General features: G+C 38.1%; 1 protein-coding gene across 3 annotated transcripts in view; it reads right to left on the bottom strand.

The window, feature by feature from the left end:
• Nucleotides 1-16802, bottom strand: part of LOC136852563 (keratin, type I cytoskeletal 9-like) — a 94763-nt gene that overhangs the window by 18027 nt on the left and 59934 nt on the right. For 2 of the 3 annotated variants that reach the window (XM_067127335.1, XM_067127334.1), the window contains exon 3: nt 12074-12652. In XM_067127335.1, coding sequence (XP_066983436.1) covers nt 12074-12652 — 579 coding nt within the window. Of the gene's footprint in view, nt 1-10994; nt 11065-12073; nt 12653-16802 lie in introns of all 3 variants that reach the window. The other variant, XR_010857182.1, reaches the window with a different exon arrangement.

Below are 16802 nucleotides of genomic sequence, written 5' to 3'. Positions count from 1 at the left end.
ACTGAAATGCTAACACATTTTCTCAAGGACATGGTGGAACAGCACACTTACATCACTACATATAATTGGCAAAACAAAAGAACATCAAAACAACATTAAGGACCAAAGTGGTGCTATAAAATTACTATAAGAATTATATCCACTGCAAATACCTTGAAGGGATGCAAACATGATGAAATGAGGCAACCCTTTGAAAATAATTTTTAAAAAATTTTTGACCTCTGATAGGTATAAACAAGTTACCAGACAAACAACAATTGTGACGTTGAGAACCTGGGGAACATCATGGATTTGTACTGAGCTACCACCTGTTACTGGTATTTTTCTTTTTCCTTCTACAGAAGAATGGTAATGTGCCTGGAATTTCATGCAACAAGTGAAATAAGCATCATTATAATGAATGTGTTTGCAGTGGAACAAATATATTTTTAAAGAAAAAAATGCCATTTTTTGGGAGTGTTTAGCCTTCAGCAAAAGTGTGTTTTAAAATTAAACCTATGCAAACAATGATCAACATCATTTGAAACTTAACATCATGAATCTTCTGTTTAGTTACTATACTTATGAACTATAGCTATAATGTGCCATACAATATTTTTATTAGAGCAATTTTCTCAACTAATTGCACAAACCTATGTATTTTACAAATATTAAATAATCCAATGGCAGGGAGGGTGAGCTAACCCAAAAGGGGAGGCTTCCACCTCACTTACTTTAGAGCTTCATAATTTCATGATCTTAGAACCCAAACTCTAAGAATGGGAAGACAAAATTCAGCGTTAGATATACATGTTCACGAGGTTAGAACACATTAAGGCAATTAAGAGTAATATGACATTTTTATAATAAAATTAGGTTTTATATATACTTAGCAAGTAATTACATAGCTATTAGTTTCTACTTTAACGGCAGCTTTAGATTTGAAATTCACGGTAGTGCTCTTTTGTTTTGGTGCAGGTAAGTGCCCCACCTGCTTCCGGGGAAGTATAGGTACAACTTAGCTAAAGAGCTCAGTTTGTTTATGTTCTATGTCCATGTGCAGGGAGGTGGGAAGGACTCGGACCATGTAATTACAGGCAGTCCCCGGTTATTGGCGGGCTCGGTTATTGGCGATCCGGTTTTACATACCTAACAGAGGCGCCAATAACTGAATATTGGCGCTTTTCAGTGCCCCGAAAATTGCAGATTTTCGGTTATCATCACACCGTCAGAACGGAACCCCCGCTGATAACCGGGGACTGTCTGTACTTGGTAAGTATATATAAAACCTTGTTTTATTATAAAAATGTCATTTTTATATATGTAACTTACCAAGTAATTTCACAGCTGAATCCCACATTGACAAGAGGGGGAAGTATGGGCATGTGCTACTCAAAAAACCTTTATAAATTGAAATGCATTTGAAACATAAAAGCTAGCATTGTGTTAATGCTTGTTGTAACCTTACCTGGGGAGAGAGCTAGAGGAAGAAGATACTGCCTCTTGGTCGTAGCTCACCTTGGCCCATAGGGACATGACCGGTAATGTCAAGAGTTGCCCCTACTTCAGTGGGAGCTTTGTAGTCAGAGAGTACTCCTATGACCTACAAAGCTAAGCAAAAAACCACTGCCCTTACCCTGGGCATGAAACAAAGTACACCAACCAAAAAAAGATCACAAAAAACCATGTTACCTGAACACCAATTAAAAAAAACACAACCCATCCATTAAAACAAGGATTGGAGAGTACTCCAGATACTAAGTACCCCCAAGCTTCCCAAATAACTCAATGACCTTAGCAAGGCAAGGAGACAGAGGAAAATATAAGTATTACTCCTACCCCTCATTCCCTAGTGCCATGCCAGCCATGGAGAAAGGACCCAGCGTACTATAGTCGTCGAACATTGTTTCGACACCACATAAATAATGGTTGGCAAAGACCGAGAGACACTTCCAATAATAGCAAGACTGAGAGAGGTTGCACTTAAAAGCCAATGATGTGGCTATTGCCCCCACGTCATAGGCCTTAACCCTTAAGGGATGGCATAATTTATCAATGTGCAGCACCCCAGACCGGGGAAACTTTGAGGTCGGCAAAATGAAAAAAATCACATCAATGGAAAGAGAATGACACGTACATTCACACTGTATAAATAAAAAAATTCTAAAAAATTTTCCCTACCTTCCACGAGAAGTTGAAAATGACTATTTACAATCCCTTGTGGGGCCTCATTTACAAGACAATCGTAAATTTTACCAACTTATATGTGTTTATTCTAATAAATAAATTTATTGTATTTTGTAAAATTATTATTACTGCTCACACAATATCAAAACATAAGAAATAAAAGCAGTAACAAATTTTTGGCATATTTGTTGTAAAATATTCATGTAAATTTACGAGAAGGAAGATTCAGTATCTTTTTTTTTTACTTTTACATGCTTTTTCTAATATTTCTTTGCAATTTTCTTTGTAAAATTACATTTACAACAGACATACTATCATAAAAGACAAAAACAAAAAACAACAGCAACCCCTTTGTATGTTTACAAGCAAATTTACAAAACGACTCATGTGAGAGAGAGAGATGCAGTACTTTCCCCCTTGAAGTCACAAGCACTACTGATACTGGCCTAACTCTCATGTCTGTATAAAAGTTGCCATTAGTGAATTTATAGCATATAGAAGTATTGGCACCTTTGTTTCGAATCATTATTACCATAACAGTCGTGTGTAATTCTGCTTCACACTGAAGCTCAATCTGTCCACCTCCCCAAACCTGTTTTACTTCACACTGAGGATCAATCCGTCCCTTAAGGGTTAACCTTTAACAAAGGTAAATTACCTTCTTGGATCCCCAAGTGAGATTCCAAAATTACATCTCTCAAAAAGAAGGAAAGGGCATTCTTGGAGAGAGGGCACAAAGGATTTTTCACGGAACACCAGAGGTTATGAAAATCCCCTCTGATCTTCTTGGTTCCTTCAAGGTAATGTTTTAATGCTCTAACTGAGCATAAAACTCTCTCTTGGTCCGAAGTCCAACCAATTCTGTAAGACTCTTAATAGAGAATGAACGAGGCCATGGATTAGAAGGGTTCTCATTTTGTGCTAAGAAACCTAAGATTTACACACATACTGCATCTCCTTGGGAGAAACTGACTTGTTTATCCAGAGCTTTAAGTTCACTGACTCATCTTGCTGTGGCTAAGCTGATCAAAAATAGAGTCTTCCTGGATAAGTTTCTACAAGATGATGTGTAAAGCAGTTCAAAAGGAGGGCCTGATAACCAATGCAGTACTACATCTAGGTTCCAAGAAACCGGAGTCTGAGTGTTCCATTTCAAGGTATCACATGACTTAATCAAGTCTGAAATATCTGGGTTTGAAGAAAGATCCAAACCTCTATGCTTGAACAATGAATTCAGCATAGACCTGTAGCCTTTGATCGTAGGCGTTGACAAACCTCAGGAAGACCTCAAGTAGAGTAAAACAAATCTGCTAGTTGGGCTATAGATATTTCAGAAGAAGAGATGGCACGTCTCTTACACCATCAGTGAAATACTGCCCACTTAGCTTGGTAGAGTTCGGAAGAAGATTTGCGTCTACATCTAGCAAAAACATTTGCAACCTCTCTTGAAAAACCTTTCGCTCTGACAAGCTTCCTGACAGTTTGAAGCCTGTCAGAGTGAGAGTGGACAAACCTTGATGAAAGCCATTGAAATGAGGTTGCCTGAGCAGATTTTTCCTCTGTGGAAGGCGCCATGGAAGGTTCAAAAGCCCTAAAAGGTCCGGAAACCATTCTTTTTGAGGCCAAAAGGGGGCCACCAGAATCATCGACATGTTGTGGGAATTCCTCAACTTGTTTATGATTTCCCTCACTAAACTGAACAGAGGAAAAGCGTAAACCGCCAAGCCCGACTAGAGAACAATACAGGGGAAAGCGATGATTCCTGGATGTTACATACAAGTCTACCAATGGATTTCCCCACCATTTCCACAGGTCAGTGCACACCTGTGGATTCAGCGACCATTCCGTGAGTAGAACCTGTTTGCAACGGCTCAACTCGTCCACTAATGCATTCAACTTGCCCTGAACAAAGTGGGTGAGGATCCGGGTAGTTGCCACGAGCCCAAAGAAGGAGATCTCTGGCTACTTCGCACAGCGAAAAGGAATGTGTTCCTCCCTAGTTCCAGATATACGCTGGAGCATACGTATTGTTCGAATGAACTACTACTGCTGCGTCGTGAGTCACTGAAGCAAGATGCTGAAGCGCCAGGTGGATGGTCTTCAGTTCCATCAGTTTTATGTGTAACTTTCTCTGTTGTGGAGACCACATTCCTGCTACTTCCACGTATCCTAGAATTGCTCCCGAACCAAGATCCGATGTGTCGGAGAACTATGTTAGGCTCGGGTTCGGTTGAAGCAGATTTTCCTATGAGGATTCTCCCTTCTTCGAGCCACCACCAAAGGTCTTCCTTTATTTCTGGTGTGATGGGGAATACAAAGGAGTCTGGCAGAGTCTTCCTGCTCCAATTGGCCTTTAGGAAGAACTGTAAGGGCCTTGCATGCAGTCTCCCTTACAGTACAAACATCTCGATGGAGGAAAGGGTTCCCAACAGACTAATCCAGTCGTTGGCAGAGCAGGACTGTAGATTTAGGAAGTGATGGATTTTCTGAGTGCACAGCTGAATTCTCTCGTTGGATGAAAAAGCCCGGAGAATCCGAGAGTCTATCTTCATCCCTAAATAAACTATCAGCTGAGAAGGGACTAATTGGGATTTCCCTTGATTGATTAGGATGCCCAAATTTTGGGCTAACTGAAAAGTTTTGTGAAGGTCTTCTGTACATTTCTTCTGGGATGACGATCGTAGCAGCCAGTTGTCCAGATATAGGCATACTTTTACGCCCATTAGGTGAAGCCATTGTGATAGAGGGCAAGTACTCTGGTGAAGACTTGAGGGGCTGTGGACAACCCGAAGCACAGAGCTTGAAACCGGAAAACCTAGTTCTGGAATACAAAACTAAGGTATTTTCTGAACTCCCAGTGTTTTGGGCTATGGAATTGAGTGTCCCTCATGTCGATGGATATCCCCAGTCCCCTTGACGAATTGCAGCAAGAACCGAGTCGTTCGTCTGCAACTTGAACTTCCTGGTTTGGATGAAGAAGTTCAGAGCACTTGCATCCAGGACAGGTCTCCAGGCCCCCGATGTTCTTGGGAACTATGAATAGGCAGTTGTAAAACCCCTCCAATGATAAGTCTTCCACCACCTCTATCGCTCTTTTCTAAAGAAGAGCTGTAACCTCCTCTGAGAGGGCTGAAAACTTCGCCAAGCCTTCTGAGTACACCTCTAAGGTGATGGGAGAAGATATCAAAGGAGGTTTCTCCTTGAATGGGCACTCACGGTTCCACTGATCTGGCTTCCCACTGTCAACAAAAATGAAGGAATCTGGCGCACACAGGGAGACTGAGGACCAGATTCTCACTTGCTAGAGGCGGGTCTTGAGGAGGATTTCTTCGTGATGGGTTGGACAGATGTAGAGTTCAAGTGTGGACGAGCTTGTGGTCCTCCTCTGCCACCTCGAAAGGGCTGTGGTTGAAGGGGAGAGAAAGGTCTTGTGTTGAAAGACAATGAAACAGCACAGTTCGAATCCTTCGGTCGCTTGGCTGATTGTGCTAGAAGGTCATGGGTCGCTTTCTTTTGCGGCTCTGTAGACACCCATTCTACTGTAGTGCGAGGGAAAGGCTACTCTTGTCCAATGGGACAAAAAAGAAGAGAGGATCTCTGTGAAGGGGTAACTCCTTTGGTCATGAAGGAGCACCACAACTCCCTTTTCTTAAGCATTCCCGTAGAAAAAAAGAGCAGCCAACTCTTGGGCCCGTCTGTACTAGTCTTATCGGCGCAAGAAAGTACCCCTAGCCAATCTGCTGCAAAACTGTCCTGCAGCGAGAAGCAATCTTTAATTTTCTTTGTCAGGGCACCTACCGTCCTGTCAAGGAAACTGAAGATTTCGAAGACCTTATATGTGTCCTTCACTAAACGGTTGAGTTCTGTTGCAGAAAACATTATCTCGGCCGACTCGAAAGCTGATCTACGAGTGGGATCAATCAGGCCAGGGAAGTCCCCTTGGGAGGAGGCAGAAACCCCCATGGAGGGCACTTCTCTGGTAACATAAAAAACACTTCCTCTTAGACAGGTGCGAAGGAGGGGAACAAAACACAGCCTTGCCTAATTCCCTCTTCTCAGACAAACAAGAATCAATGCCTGCTAAAGCCTTCTTGGAAGAAATAGAAAGAGCCATCTTCGGGAGTTTAGCAGATCCTACTGGTTGCCGCAACATGAAGGTGGACCCAGGTGAAGAAGGTGCTGCGGTGGAAAAGTACGAAGGAAAACAAAACAGAAAATAATTTAAGAGGGAAGCATGCAATGATGAAGGTTGCTCCTGTTCTGGTTCTTCTTCTGCTGGAGAAATAGAGGAAAGCGCCAAGTCCTGTTGAGTATCCTCTGGTTTCTGAGAAGATGATGAAGGTTTCTTTAGAAGTTCCAGGATATTGTCCAACCATTGAGTAATAGGAAGTAGAGAAGAATCTTGAGTCGGAGGTACTAACGTTGCCTTTGGGTTTTCTGGGACACAGCCTTCGTATCACAGCAACAGGTTGACCCACTGTTATTGGGAAATCTGAATCTGACAAACCCTTCGGAAGCATCGACAAAAACTGCACAAGAGCTAGAAGACACTGGGAGATCAGGAGCCACTGGGTGCTCTGATCCCACTAGACGCTTAGGAGCTACTGGGAGCTCTTATCCCAAGGGGCGATCTGCTCCCTTTGTATGTCTGTGAGCCACCTGGCACTTGGGAGCCAATGGGCGCTTGCGAGCCACTGGGAGCTCTCCATTGTTCCAATAGCTACAAGGGGGCTCTTGGTCCCTATGGCGCTTATGAGGGATCAAGGGGTTCTGATCCTCCAAAATATGCCTCTTCAAAGCCTTGGAGGAATCATGAAAATGCCAACCACGTCCTTTAGGCTCATTCAAATCAGAACTGCTGGAAGACAAGGTGTGATCCACTGGGACACCTTTCCAGTGTGAAGCCACTGAAACCTGGGAAGTAGCAACAGTTTCAGTTGAGGGAGCAAACTACTCATGGGCAAACCCCACCGACCTCCCTTGAACTTATGGTTTGCCTCCTCCCAGGTGTAGGGGAGTTTGGCAGGGACCTCCGTCTAGGAGCATTGGTGGGACGAGAAGCCACCCCCTCCACTGACACAACACTTGCACTAACACTCGCACTGGGTTCACCACTTACTTTGTCCAAAAGGACTCTTACTGAAGCCCCTATTTCAGCGACCGTATTCACTGATGCGTCAAATTTCTTGTCGATCCAGGCTTCGAGACTGGCAATGGCACTAGGTTCAGAGGGATGGAAGCTAGATAACGGAGTAGATGGAAGTGCAAGAGAAGTAGGAATAGGCGAGCGAGTAGTCACAGGTGTCAAAAGGACCAGTTTAGGAGTGGAAGACACTGAAGTTCTAGCGGCTGCCTTTCTATGTCTAGCCTTCTCTAGCTTATCTAAATGGGCAGTCAAAGTTCTCCATTTAACTTCATCCCAGTCTCTACATTCTTCGCATATCAAGTCAGGAGAACAAACTTGTCCTCGGCAATGAAAACATACTGAATAAGTGTCATATTTAGAAGAAGTCAACCTAGTATTGCAGCCTTTGCTACAATACCGGTTACTAGACACACTCGAGCCTGACACAATACTGCGAATTTCAAATCTAAAACTGCCGCTAACGTAAAAACTAATAGCTATGTAATTACTATAAAGGAAAAAGTTCATTTCTTTTCATATCAAATTTAATTAAAAACTGCATCAATGTAAAACCTGATGGCTTTAGAGGATTCACTATGCTGCTGATAAAATCTAAAATAGCTCAGCTCTGCTTAATTTTTACCTGAAAGAAAAAGAGCTAGGCATCCTCTGGAATTCACACCAGTAGCAAGTCACTTAAGACTTGAAAGAAACAGATGTTAACCTCATGTCAGCATAGTGAATGGAGTCTAAAATTTTTAAATGAGCAGATGTAGCAGATCAGTATATCTTGCATCTGTACAAAATTTCTTATATATATATATATATATATATATATATATATATATATATATATATATATATATATATATATATATATATATATATATATATATATATATATATATATATATATATATATATATATATATATATGTATATATATATATATATATATATATATGTATATATATATATATATATATATATATATATATATATATATATATATATATATATATATATATATATATATATATATATATATATATATATATATATATATATATATATATATATATATATATATATATGTATATATATATATGTATATATATATATATATATATATATATATATATATATATATATATATATATATATATATATATATATATATATATATATATATATAAAACTAGGATTGCATAAATTCAGTAATTTGATAATCTATTTCCCTTGAAGAGTGAAATAATGCCTATAACATATTCCTGGTCCCCACACATCTGGCTTTCAGCAACTTAAAAGTGAGAAACCCATGATAACTTACAATCAAAACTTAGCCCCAGAAAGCAAGCTGCTTCTAAATGAGGAATCATGTGGTTCTTTAGATACATATCTGGATCAGTGAGTACTCAACAAAGAAGGTAAGCAGGATTTTATGCTCAAAAATTGCCATGTGAGAAGCTGCAAAAGACCCCGAGAGGTCATCTACTTGCTGGGCGGGGACAGAATATCATGGGGAATAACAGAAGATACCCCATTAATATCTAACCAATTTCCATATCAGCTAGCTCTCCAAGACACCATGAGCTAGTTGGGCCCAAGGCAACCTGACTGATGGCCTCACTTCAGTAGCACTCCCTAAGGAAAGCTCTACTGACATGACTGTCATCTGGTGAGAAGCCAAGGTAGCCTCCCCAATACTAATACTCACAACTGGGTGTACTAATCTCACAGAAATGCTTCTGCAGCTTGAGGGTTAGAAACGGAAGAAAAAAAAAAAACAAAAAAAACAGGTGAATATGGATCATCAACTGGGGCCTCTTCCTTTCCCCCGAAGAAGCCTGCAAAGGTTTCTTATCCTTCCTTCTCCTTTCACCAAAGCTTCTCCCAGCCAGCACCCTCTTTGCAAGGAGAAGAGTACGAACAAGCCTTTCCCATGCAGAATGAATAATATCTGTAAGGATCTACCATTGTGGGAGACATGAACAAAAACCAAGAACAAGGCAACCAAAAGCATCCAAAATTTCTCAAAATAAAGCAGTCTACTCATACAATTGTTCAACAACCAATACAGGAAGATGGCAACCACAGCATGTCTACTCTTCTCTGTAGCAAGAATATTTTTAAATGGTTACAATGTGCACAATATTTTCAGGTTTTGAAGATTAAAACTTTGTTCTTATTTGTAATCTCTATATTGTGTGGATTTTCATCTTTAATCTATTCTTATTTTGTTCTACTTGGATATGTTCATGCCATATGTTTACAAAGTAACTTTACAATAAAATACTAATTTGTATTTCTAATACTCCCTATTGTGGTTTACTTTTTCCTTTATCTGAGATTTAAAATAAATGGCTGCATAAGCCTTCATCCAATACTATCAACATCTTACAATACTATACCCGCTACAACCCATCCGAGTTCAATATGACACAGGTAGCCAAGGAAATTTCTCATGAAACATGGCTAGGCAGTGTAAAATGTAGAATTACTTGGTAATCTGTTCCAGTTTTTCATTTCGTTGATATGTCGACTTCAGAGCTTATTAAATATTAAAATTAAGAGCCTGAAAATCACAAAACACAGCATTTTTAAAAAACAAGTGAATTGAAAACCACAATACTTTATACTGAGACAAATGACAGGCCACAGCATACCAAAGCCATGGACTCATGAAAAGTGTTGCACCCTTATTTTTCTCTATTTTTTCACAATTTTGCTAGTCAAAATTGGGTGCATCTACACTGTTAGAAAGTCGTCAGTGACAAAAAATATAGTAAATGTGTAGTGTGATTTCTTCCTCTTTTCATATTACTTTTCCTGTATTGTTTCATTACCACAACTGCTTCTGCTGTTGACCTCTCTATCATAAAGCACAACAAACAATTTTTATTTCAACAGTTTTTCTAGGCTTTCCTCCAGAACCTTGTCCAGTATTTTCATTATTATACAAAAAGAGACAAACAACCACCAAATAATAGCATAAATTAATGTATAAGTATTTAAGTATATGCATTTGTGTAAACATCTCATTCCCCCACCTACTACTGAAATATAGCCAAAATACAAAGTTTAATACACAAGATCAATTATACAATAAATCAAACAATAACTAAAATCAATGAAATGAAACACAGCTACAGGATAAATAATTATGGACTGAATTGAGTAAAAATGGTAGTTAGCTGGCAGAGAGACCCTCAGTTAGCATGCTTCTGTTAAAAACAAGCAAAACTGAGCAAAAATTGGGTGCCCAACTATGGCATCTCAGAGTTAACCACCATAACGAGTATAATTTTAGGATTAGATCTAACACATCATGACCACTGAAGAATGGAATTAGAAAAGCAATAGTTTCAACTTCATATAAACACATTTCATATTTCAAAATCTTGAAAAGTCAGTGAATAAAAATCTGGAACTATAGAGAAAAAATGTATTCTTGAAATCTTTCCTACCAAGAAAACCAAACACCTTATATGAGACAATTACACTAAATAACTGCACATGCATTTCACAACAAAAGCTTCTTTGGCAAAAAGTAGAAAACAAAATTGCAAGCTATGAAGAGCCATTCCCATATCAATTCTAAAAAAAAAAAAAAAAAGAGCATTACCCACAAAAATACTACGCATTCACATTTTATCTACAGCATAGCTTTATACAAGTCATCCCTTAAAGTAAGAAAACATACCTCCACACATACAAAATGCTAAGCGTACAGCTGAGATTGTGAGCAGAAAAGTTTACTTAGCTCATTTGAACTGAAAGATGATAGAAAATTTGGTTTAAATGAAAAATTATTTGAATATGCAATGCATAATCAATATCAAGCAATTACTAGTATCTGTGCTTTGAAACAGCACTTATTTCAACTGAAATAGGTGATACAGGTGGCTTGTTGAACTGTTTGACTGCAATACAGTATAAAAGCATGTTCCACATACCAGTACCACAAGTGCCAATTGCTGTAGCTTGAGAAAAAATGGCAAAACTGTAACGGCATAGCAGCTAAACTTTATGGGGAAAAATCAACATTTGCCAAAATGGGAAAGAAGTAGTATGAAAGTTAAATTTTCTTCTACAAGACCTAAACTTAGCAAACATACTTATATTACATAACACATTCAAGTAATTATCCAAACAATTTAACTGTGAGTTGGGGAAAAAAGGAAAAATAAAGCTAATTCTTTTATCGAAACTTTAATTTTCAAATGTACTGTATATCTACCATAAGTGCAGAAAACCTAAGTACTACTTCCCATATTAAGCTTAATGTTGACAGAGTTTGCTCACAAACAACTCCATGAGCTTATAACTTTGTACAAATAGAGTATGCAAAGAAACACAGAGTAAGAAGTTGCAAGACACTGAAACATAAAACACTTAGAAATGATGAAATCTATGAAAAAAGTAATCCCATATGGTTGGTAATTTCTATATTATATACAGCACAAGCAGAAACCTTAATATCATCTCAAAAAGCTATCACTTTTATTTATTTGGCACCTGAACTGCACTATGGCTTATTATACCTACTACAATCATAATTATAGTCAGAGCCCTCCATAGATGAAACAATGTCATCTGTTTTTAAGTACAGTCATGGGCGGAACATCTACTGACTATTTAAACAAATTATCTTCCTGAAGAGCAGCGGCACTAGACAATATCCTGTAAAGATATTCCTAAGCTTTATCTTATTAAATATCTAACACTAGAGTATCTACACTACAAACTATTGGGAGGGCCAACATTTGGATGAATACTTGCTTGCATCATTGAAGGTTGCGCCATGCCCATTCCAGGATTCATAGTGTGTGACATAGGAGGAGGAGGTCCTGAAGATGGCACTGAAGTAGGGCACATGTTCCCCCCAACTGGGCTTAAACCAGGCATTGGTACTGACCCATGTGACCCAGCAGATGGAGGACCACTAGTGCTTATTCCAGTTCCTCCACTGCCACCACCTCCTATCCCTACATTACCACCTCCACCACTGCCAGCACTTCCACATCCTCCACTGCCTCCAGTGCCACCACTTGTGACTCCCCCTCCTCCTCCACTACCACCACCTCCTCCGCTACTGCCTGCTGCTCCTGAAGATGGGCCACCTGAAGAACCACCTGAAGAGGGCCCTCCACTGCTGCCTCCTCCTCCTCCTCCTCCAACCATCCCAGAAGTATGGGTAGTTGCTTGTGTTGTAGGACCTGAAGGGCGGTTAGCTGCTGGTGATGTACCCAATCGAGTTTGCATAGAAGATAAAAGGTTCTGCCATTCACCCAATTTATCAGCATGTTTCTTGAGAAGCTCATCTTTCCGTGATAATTCACTTCGCATTTCTAAAATGTCCTGTATTCAAGAAAATTCTTTATGAAAATCTTGGACAAAAATTTTCATCTTAATCACGTTTAATATCAGTTACAAATCTCTGATCATCTTGATTATTTTCAAAAATATTCTATCCAGCATAATATAAAACAACTGCTAACATGGCAATAAACAGTCAATAATAGTCAAGAGAAAATGGATGGTCACAATAGCCTGATGACATGTTTATGATAAAATAAAGTTTTATATATACTTACCAAGTAATTACATAGCTACTAGCATTCTACATGGTAGTCTAAGAATTCAAATTTGCGGTGGCACTGCTACCACTCGTGTAGGTGAAAGGTCCCGCCCACTTTCGGGACTGATAGGTACAACTCAGCAAAGAGCTTCAATTTGTTTTAGCCCTGATGTCCATATGAGAGGAGGAGAGGGGGGTTCCAATTATGTAATTACTTGGTAAGTATATATAAAACTTTATTTTATCATAAACATGTAATTTTTATATAAGTGACTTACCAAGTAATTACATAGCTGAGTCCATATTGAATGGAGGTGGGAACAGGGGCATATTCTACTCCAAGACATAAGAAAGTAATGACTATGGAATGCAAAAGGTTGCTAGCATTAGAGTAATGCTTGTCGTTCCTTACCTGGTAGGAGAGCTCCTACAGACTGGTACTACCTCTGGTCTGCTGCCTCTGGGCAGTGCTCATCTTAACCCTTTCCTGCCCAATTGACGTCATATTACGCAACAACCCCTACCCCCTTCTTGTCTGACTGACGTAATTGTGCGTAAAATTTACCGACATTTTTAAAGACGTGTGGTAGGGGTAAATTTTTTTATTTTCGGACATTTGGTGGTTTCCATAGGCTAAAGCATACCTTGGACCGTGTAACTCAGGCATCGATACGCCAGGCAAGCAGTGCCTATACTGCGCATGCGCAATTCCCTGGCATAGTAAATTTCCCACAATGAAATCAGCTGATCCTACCCACGTTTCTCTCTCGTATCTTACATTTTTTTTTTATAAAATGTAGGATTACATTATTGGAAACACTCTGTTTGGTATCCTCTATTTTCTATAAATTTTTAGTTCCTCTACTGCACATGCGCAAATCCATGGCGTAGTAAAATTCTCACAATGACATCAGCTGATCGCACTCCACGCAGGCCTGACAGGCCACACTTCTGTCAGAGACCATGCGACGAGGCTGGGTAAACACGTGTGGCTGTTTACATACAGCGGCGTCAATCGAGAACAGTTTCCAACATGCTTTCGCAAAGTTTTTACGGTAAAACTAGCGGAAATTTGTTAGTGCATCACATAAGAGATGTCTGGATTTTAGGCAGGGCTCTGAATCTCATTTTTCATTATCATATATATCGATATTTAGAGAATTTTGTTGGCTTTCTCATAAAAATAATTCACCCACCCAACTGTTATAGCTTTTGAGCTACGAACGATAATGTTGACAACGGTAACATTTTTTTTTGTTTCGAACAGCTTATAACGTCAAAATGAAACTGTTGCTGTTACCAAAGCCATTTTTCTTGACTCTCACTTTATTCCTCAACCTTTCCTCTACATTTTTGTATATTTACAAAGTAATTTCTATGAAAAAATCCGAGATAGGGCTCTTCAAAAAAAATGTCTAGCGATAATTCTCACCTTATGCCTGGCGGCGCGCTCTGTTTCTTACCCACTTTTCTATCAATTTTTCACCAACTGGACTTATTCGTTTTTCATTTTTTTATATGTCGATATTTAGAGAATTTTCTTGGCTTTCTCATAAAAAATAATTCATTCGCCTAACTGTTATAGTTTTTGAGCTACGAACAATAATGTTGACAACGGTAACTTTTTTTTTCGTTTCGATCAATTTATAACGTCAAAATGAAACTGTTGCCGTTACCAAAGCCATTTTTCTTGACTTTCCCTTTATTCTTCAACTTTTCCTCTACTTTTTCGTATATTTACAAAGTAATTTCTATGAAAAATAACCGAGATAGGGCTCTTCAAAAAAAAAAATTTTCTTGCGATAATTCTCACCATAGGCCGGGCAGAGCGCTCTGTTTCTCACCCTCTTTTCTATCAATTTTTTTCACCAACTGGACTTATTCGTTTTCCATTTTTTATATGTCAATATTTAGGGAATTTTATTGGCTTTCTCATAAAAAATTATTCATTCGCCTAACTGTTATAGCTTTTGAGCTACGAACGATAATGTTGACAACGGTAACATTTTTTTTCGTTTCAATCAAATTATAACGTCAAAATGAAACTGTTGCCGTTACCAAAGATATTTTTCTTGACTCTCACTTTATTCTACAACTTTTCTTCTACATTTTCGTATATTTACAAAGTAATTTCTATGAAAAATAACCGAGATAGGGCTCTTCAAAAAAAACTTTTTTCTAGCGATAATTCTCACCATACGCCGGGCAAATCGCTCTGTTTCTTACCCTCTTTTCTATAACTTTTTTCACCAACTGAACTTATTCATTTTTCATTGTTTTATATATCAATATTTAGAGAATTTTGTTGGCTTTCTCATAAAAAAATAATCCATTCGCCTAACTGTTATAGCCTTTGAGCTACGAACAATAATGTTGACAACGGTAACATTTTTTTCGTTTCAATCAATTTATAACGTCAAAATAAAACTGTTGCCGTTACCAAAGCCATTTTTCTTGACTCTCACTTTATTCTACAACTTTTCCTCTACATTTTCGTATATTTACAAAGTAATTTCTATGAAAAATAACCGAGATAGGGCTCTTCAAAAAAACTTTTTCTAGCGATAATTCTCACCATACGCCGGGCAAATCGCTCTGTTTCTTACCCTCTTTTCTATAAATTTTTCACCAACTGGACTTATTCGTTTTTCATTGTTTTATATATCAATATTTAGAGAATTTTGTTGGCTTTCTCATAAAAATAATCCATTCGCCTAACTGTTATAGCCTTTGAGCTACGAACGATAATGTTGACAACGGTAACATTTTTTCGTTTCAATCAATTTATAACGTCAAGATAAAACTGTTGCCGTTACCAAAACCATTTTTCTTGACTCTCACTTTATTCTACGACTTTTCCTCTACATTTTCGTATATTTACAAAGTAATTTCTATGAAAAATAACCGAGATAGGGCTCTTCAAAAAAACTTTTTCTAGCGATAATTCTCACCATCGCCGGCAAATCGCTCTGTTTCTTACCCTCTTTTCTATAAATTTTTCACCAACTGGACTTATTCGTTTTTCATTGTTTTATATATCAATATTTAGAGAATTTTGTTGGCTTTCTCATAAAAATAATCCATTCGCCTAACTGTTATAGCCTTTGAGTTACGAACGATAATGTTGACAACGGTAACATTTTTTTCGTTTCAATCAATTTATAACGTCAAGATAAAACTGTTGCCGTTACCAAAACCATTTTTCTTGACTCTCACTTTATTCTACGACTTTTCCTCTACATTTTCGTATATTTACAAAGTAATTTCTATGAAAAATAACCGAGATAGGGCTCTTCAAAAAAACTTTTTCTAGCGATAATTCTCACCATACGCGGGCAAATCGCTCTGTTTCTTACCCTCTTTTCTATAAATTTTTCACCAACTGGACTTATTCGTTTTTCATTGTTTTATATAACAATATTTAGAGAATTTTGTTGGCTTTCTCATAAAAATAATCCATTCGCCTATCTGTTATAGCCTTTGAGCTCTGAACGATAATGTTGACAACGGTAACATTTTTTTTCGTTTCAATCAATTTATAACGTCAAAATGAAACTGTTGCCGTTACCAAAGCCATTTTTCTTGACTCTCACTTTATTCTACAACTTTTCCTCTACATTTTCGTATATTTACAAAGTAATTTCTATGAAAAATAACCGAGATAGGGCTCTTCAAAAAAAACTTTTTTCTAGCGATAATTCTCACCATACGCGGGGCAAATCGCTCTGTTTCTTACCCTCTTTTCTATAAATTTTTTCACCAACTGGACTTATTTGTTTTTCATTGTTTTATATATCAATATTTAGAGAATTTTGTTGGCTTTCTCATAAAAAATAATCCATTCGCCTAACTGTTATAGCTTTTGAGCTACGAACGATAATGTTGACAACGGTAACATTTTTTCGTTTCAATCAATTTATAACGTCAAAA

The sequence above is a fragment of the Macrobrachium rosenbergii genome, chromosome 25, assembly GCF_040412425.1.
Source record: "Macrobrachium rosenbergii isolate ZJJX-2024 chromosome 25, ASM4041242v1, whole genome shotgun sequence".
NCBI lineage: Eukaryota > Metazoa > Arthropoda > Malacostraca > Decapoda > Palaemonidae > Macrobrachium > Macrobrachium rosenbergii.
This window is presented reverse-complemented; position numbering and strand designations above follow the sequence as displayed.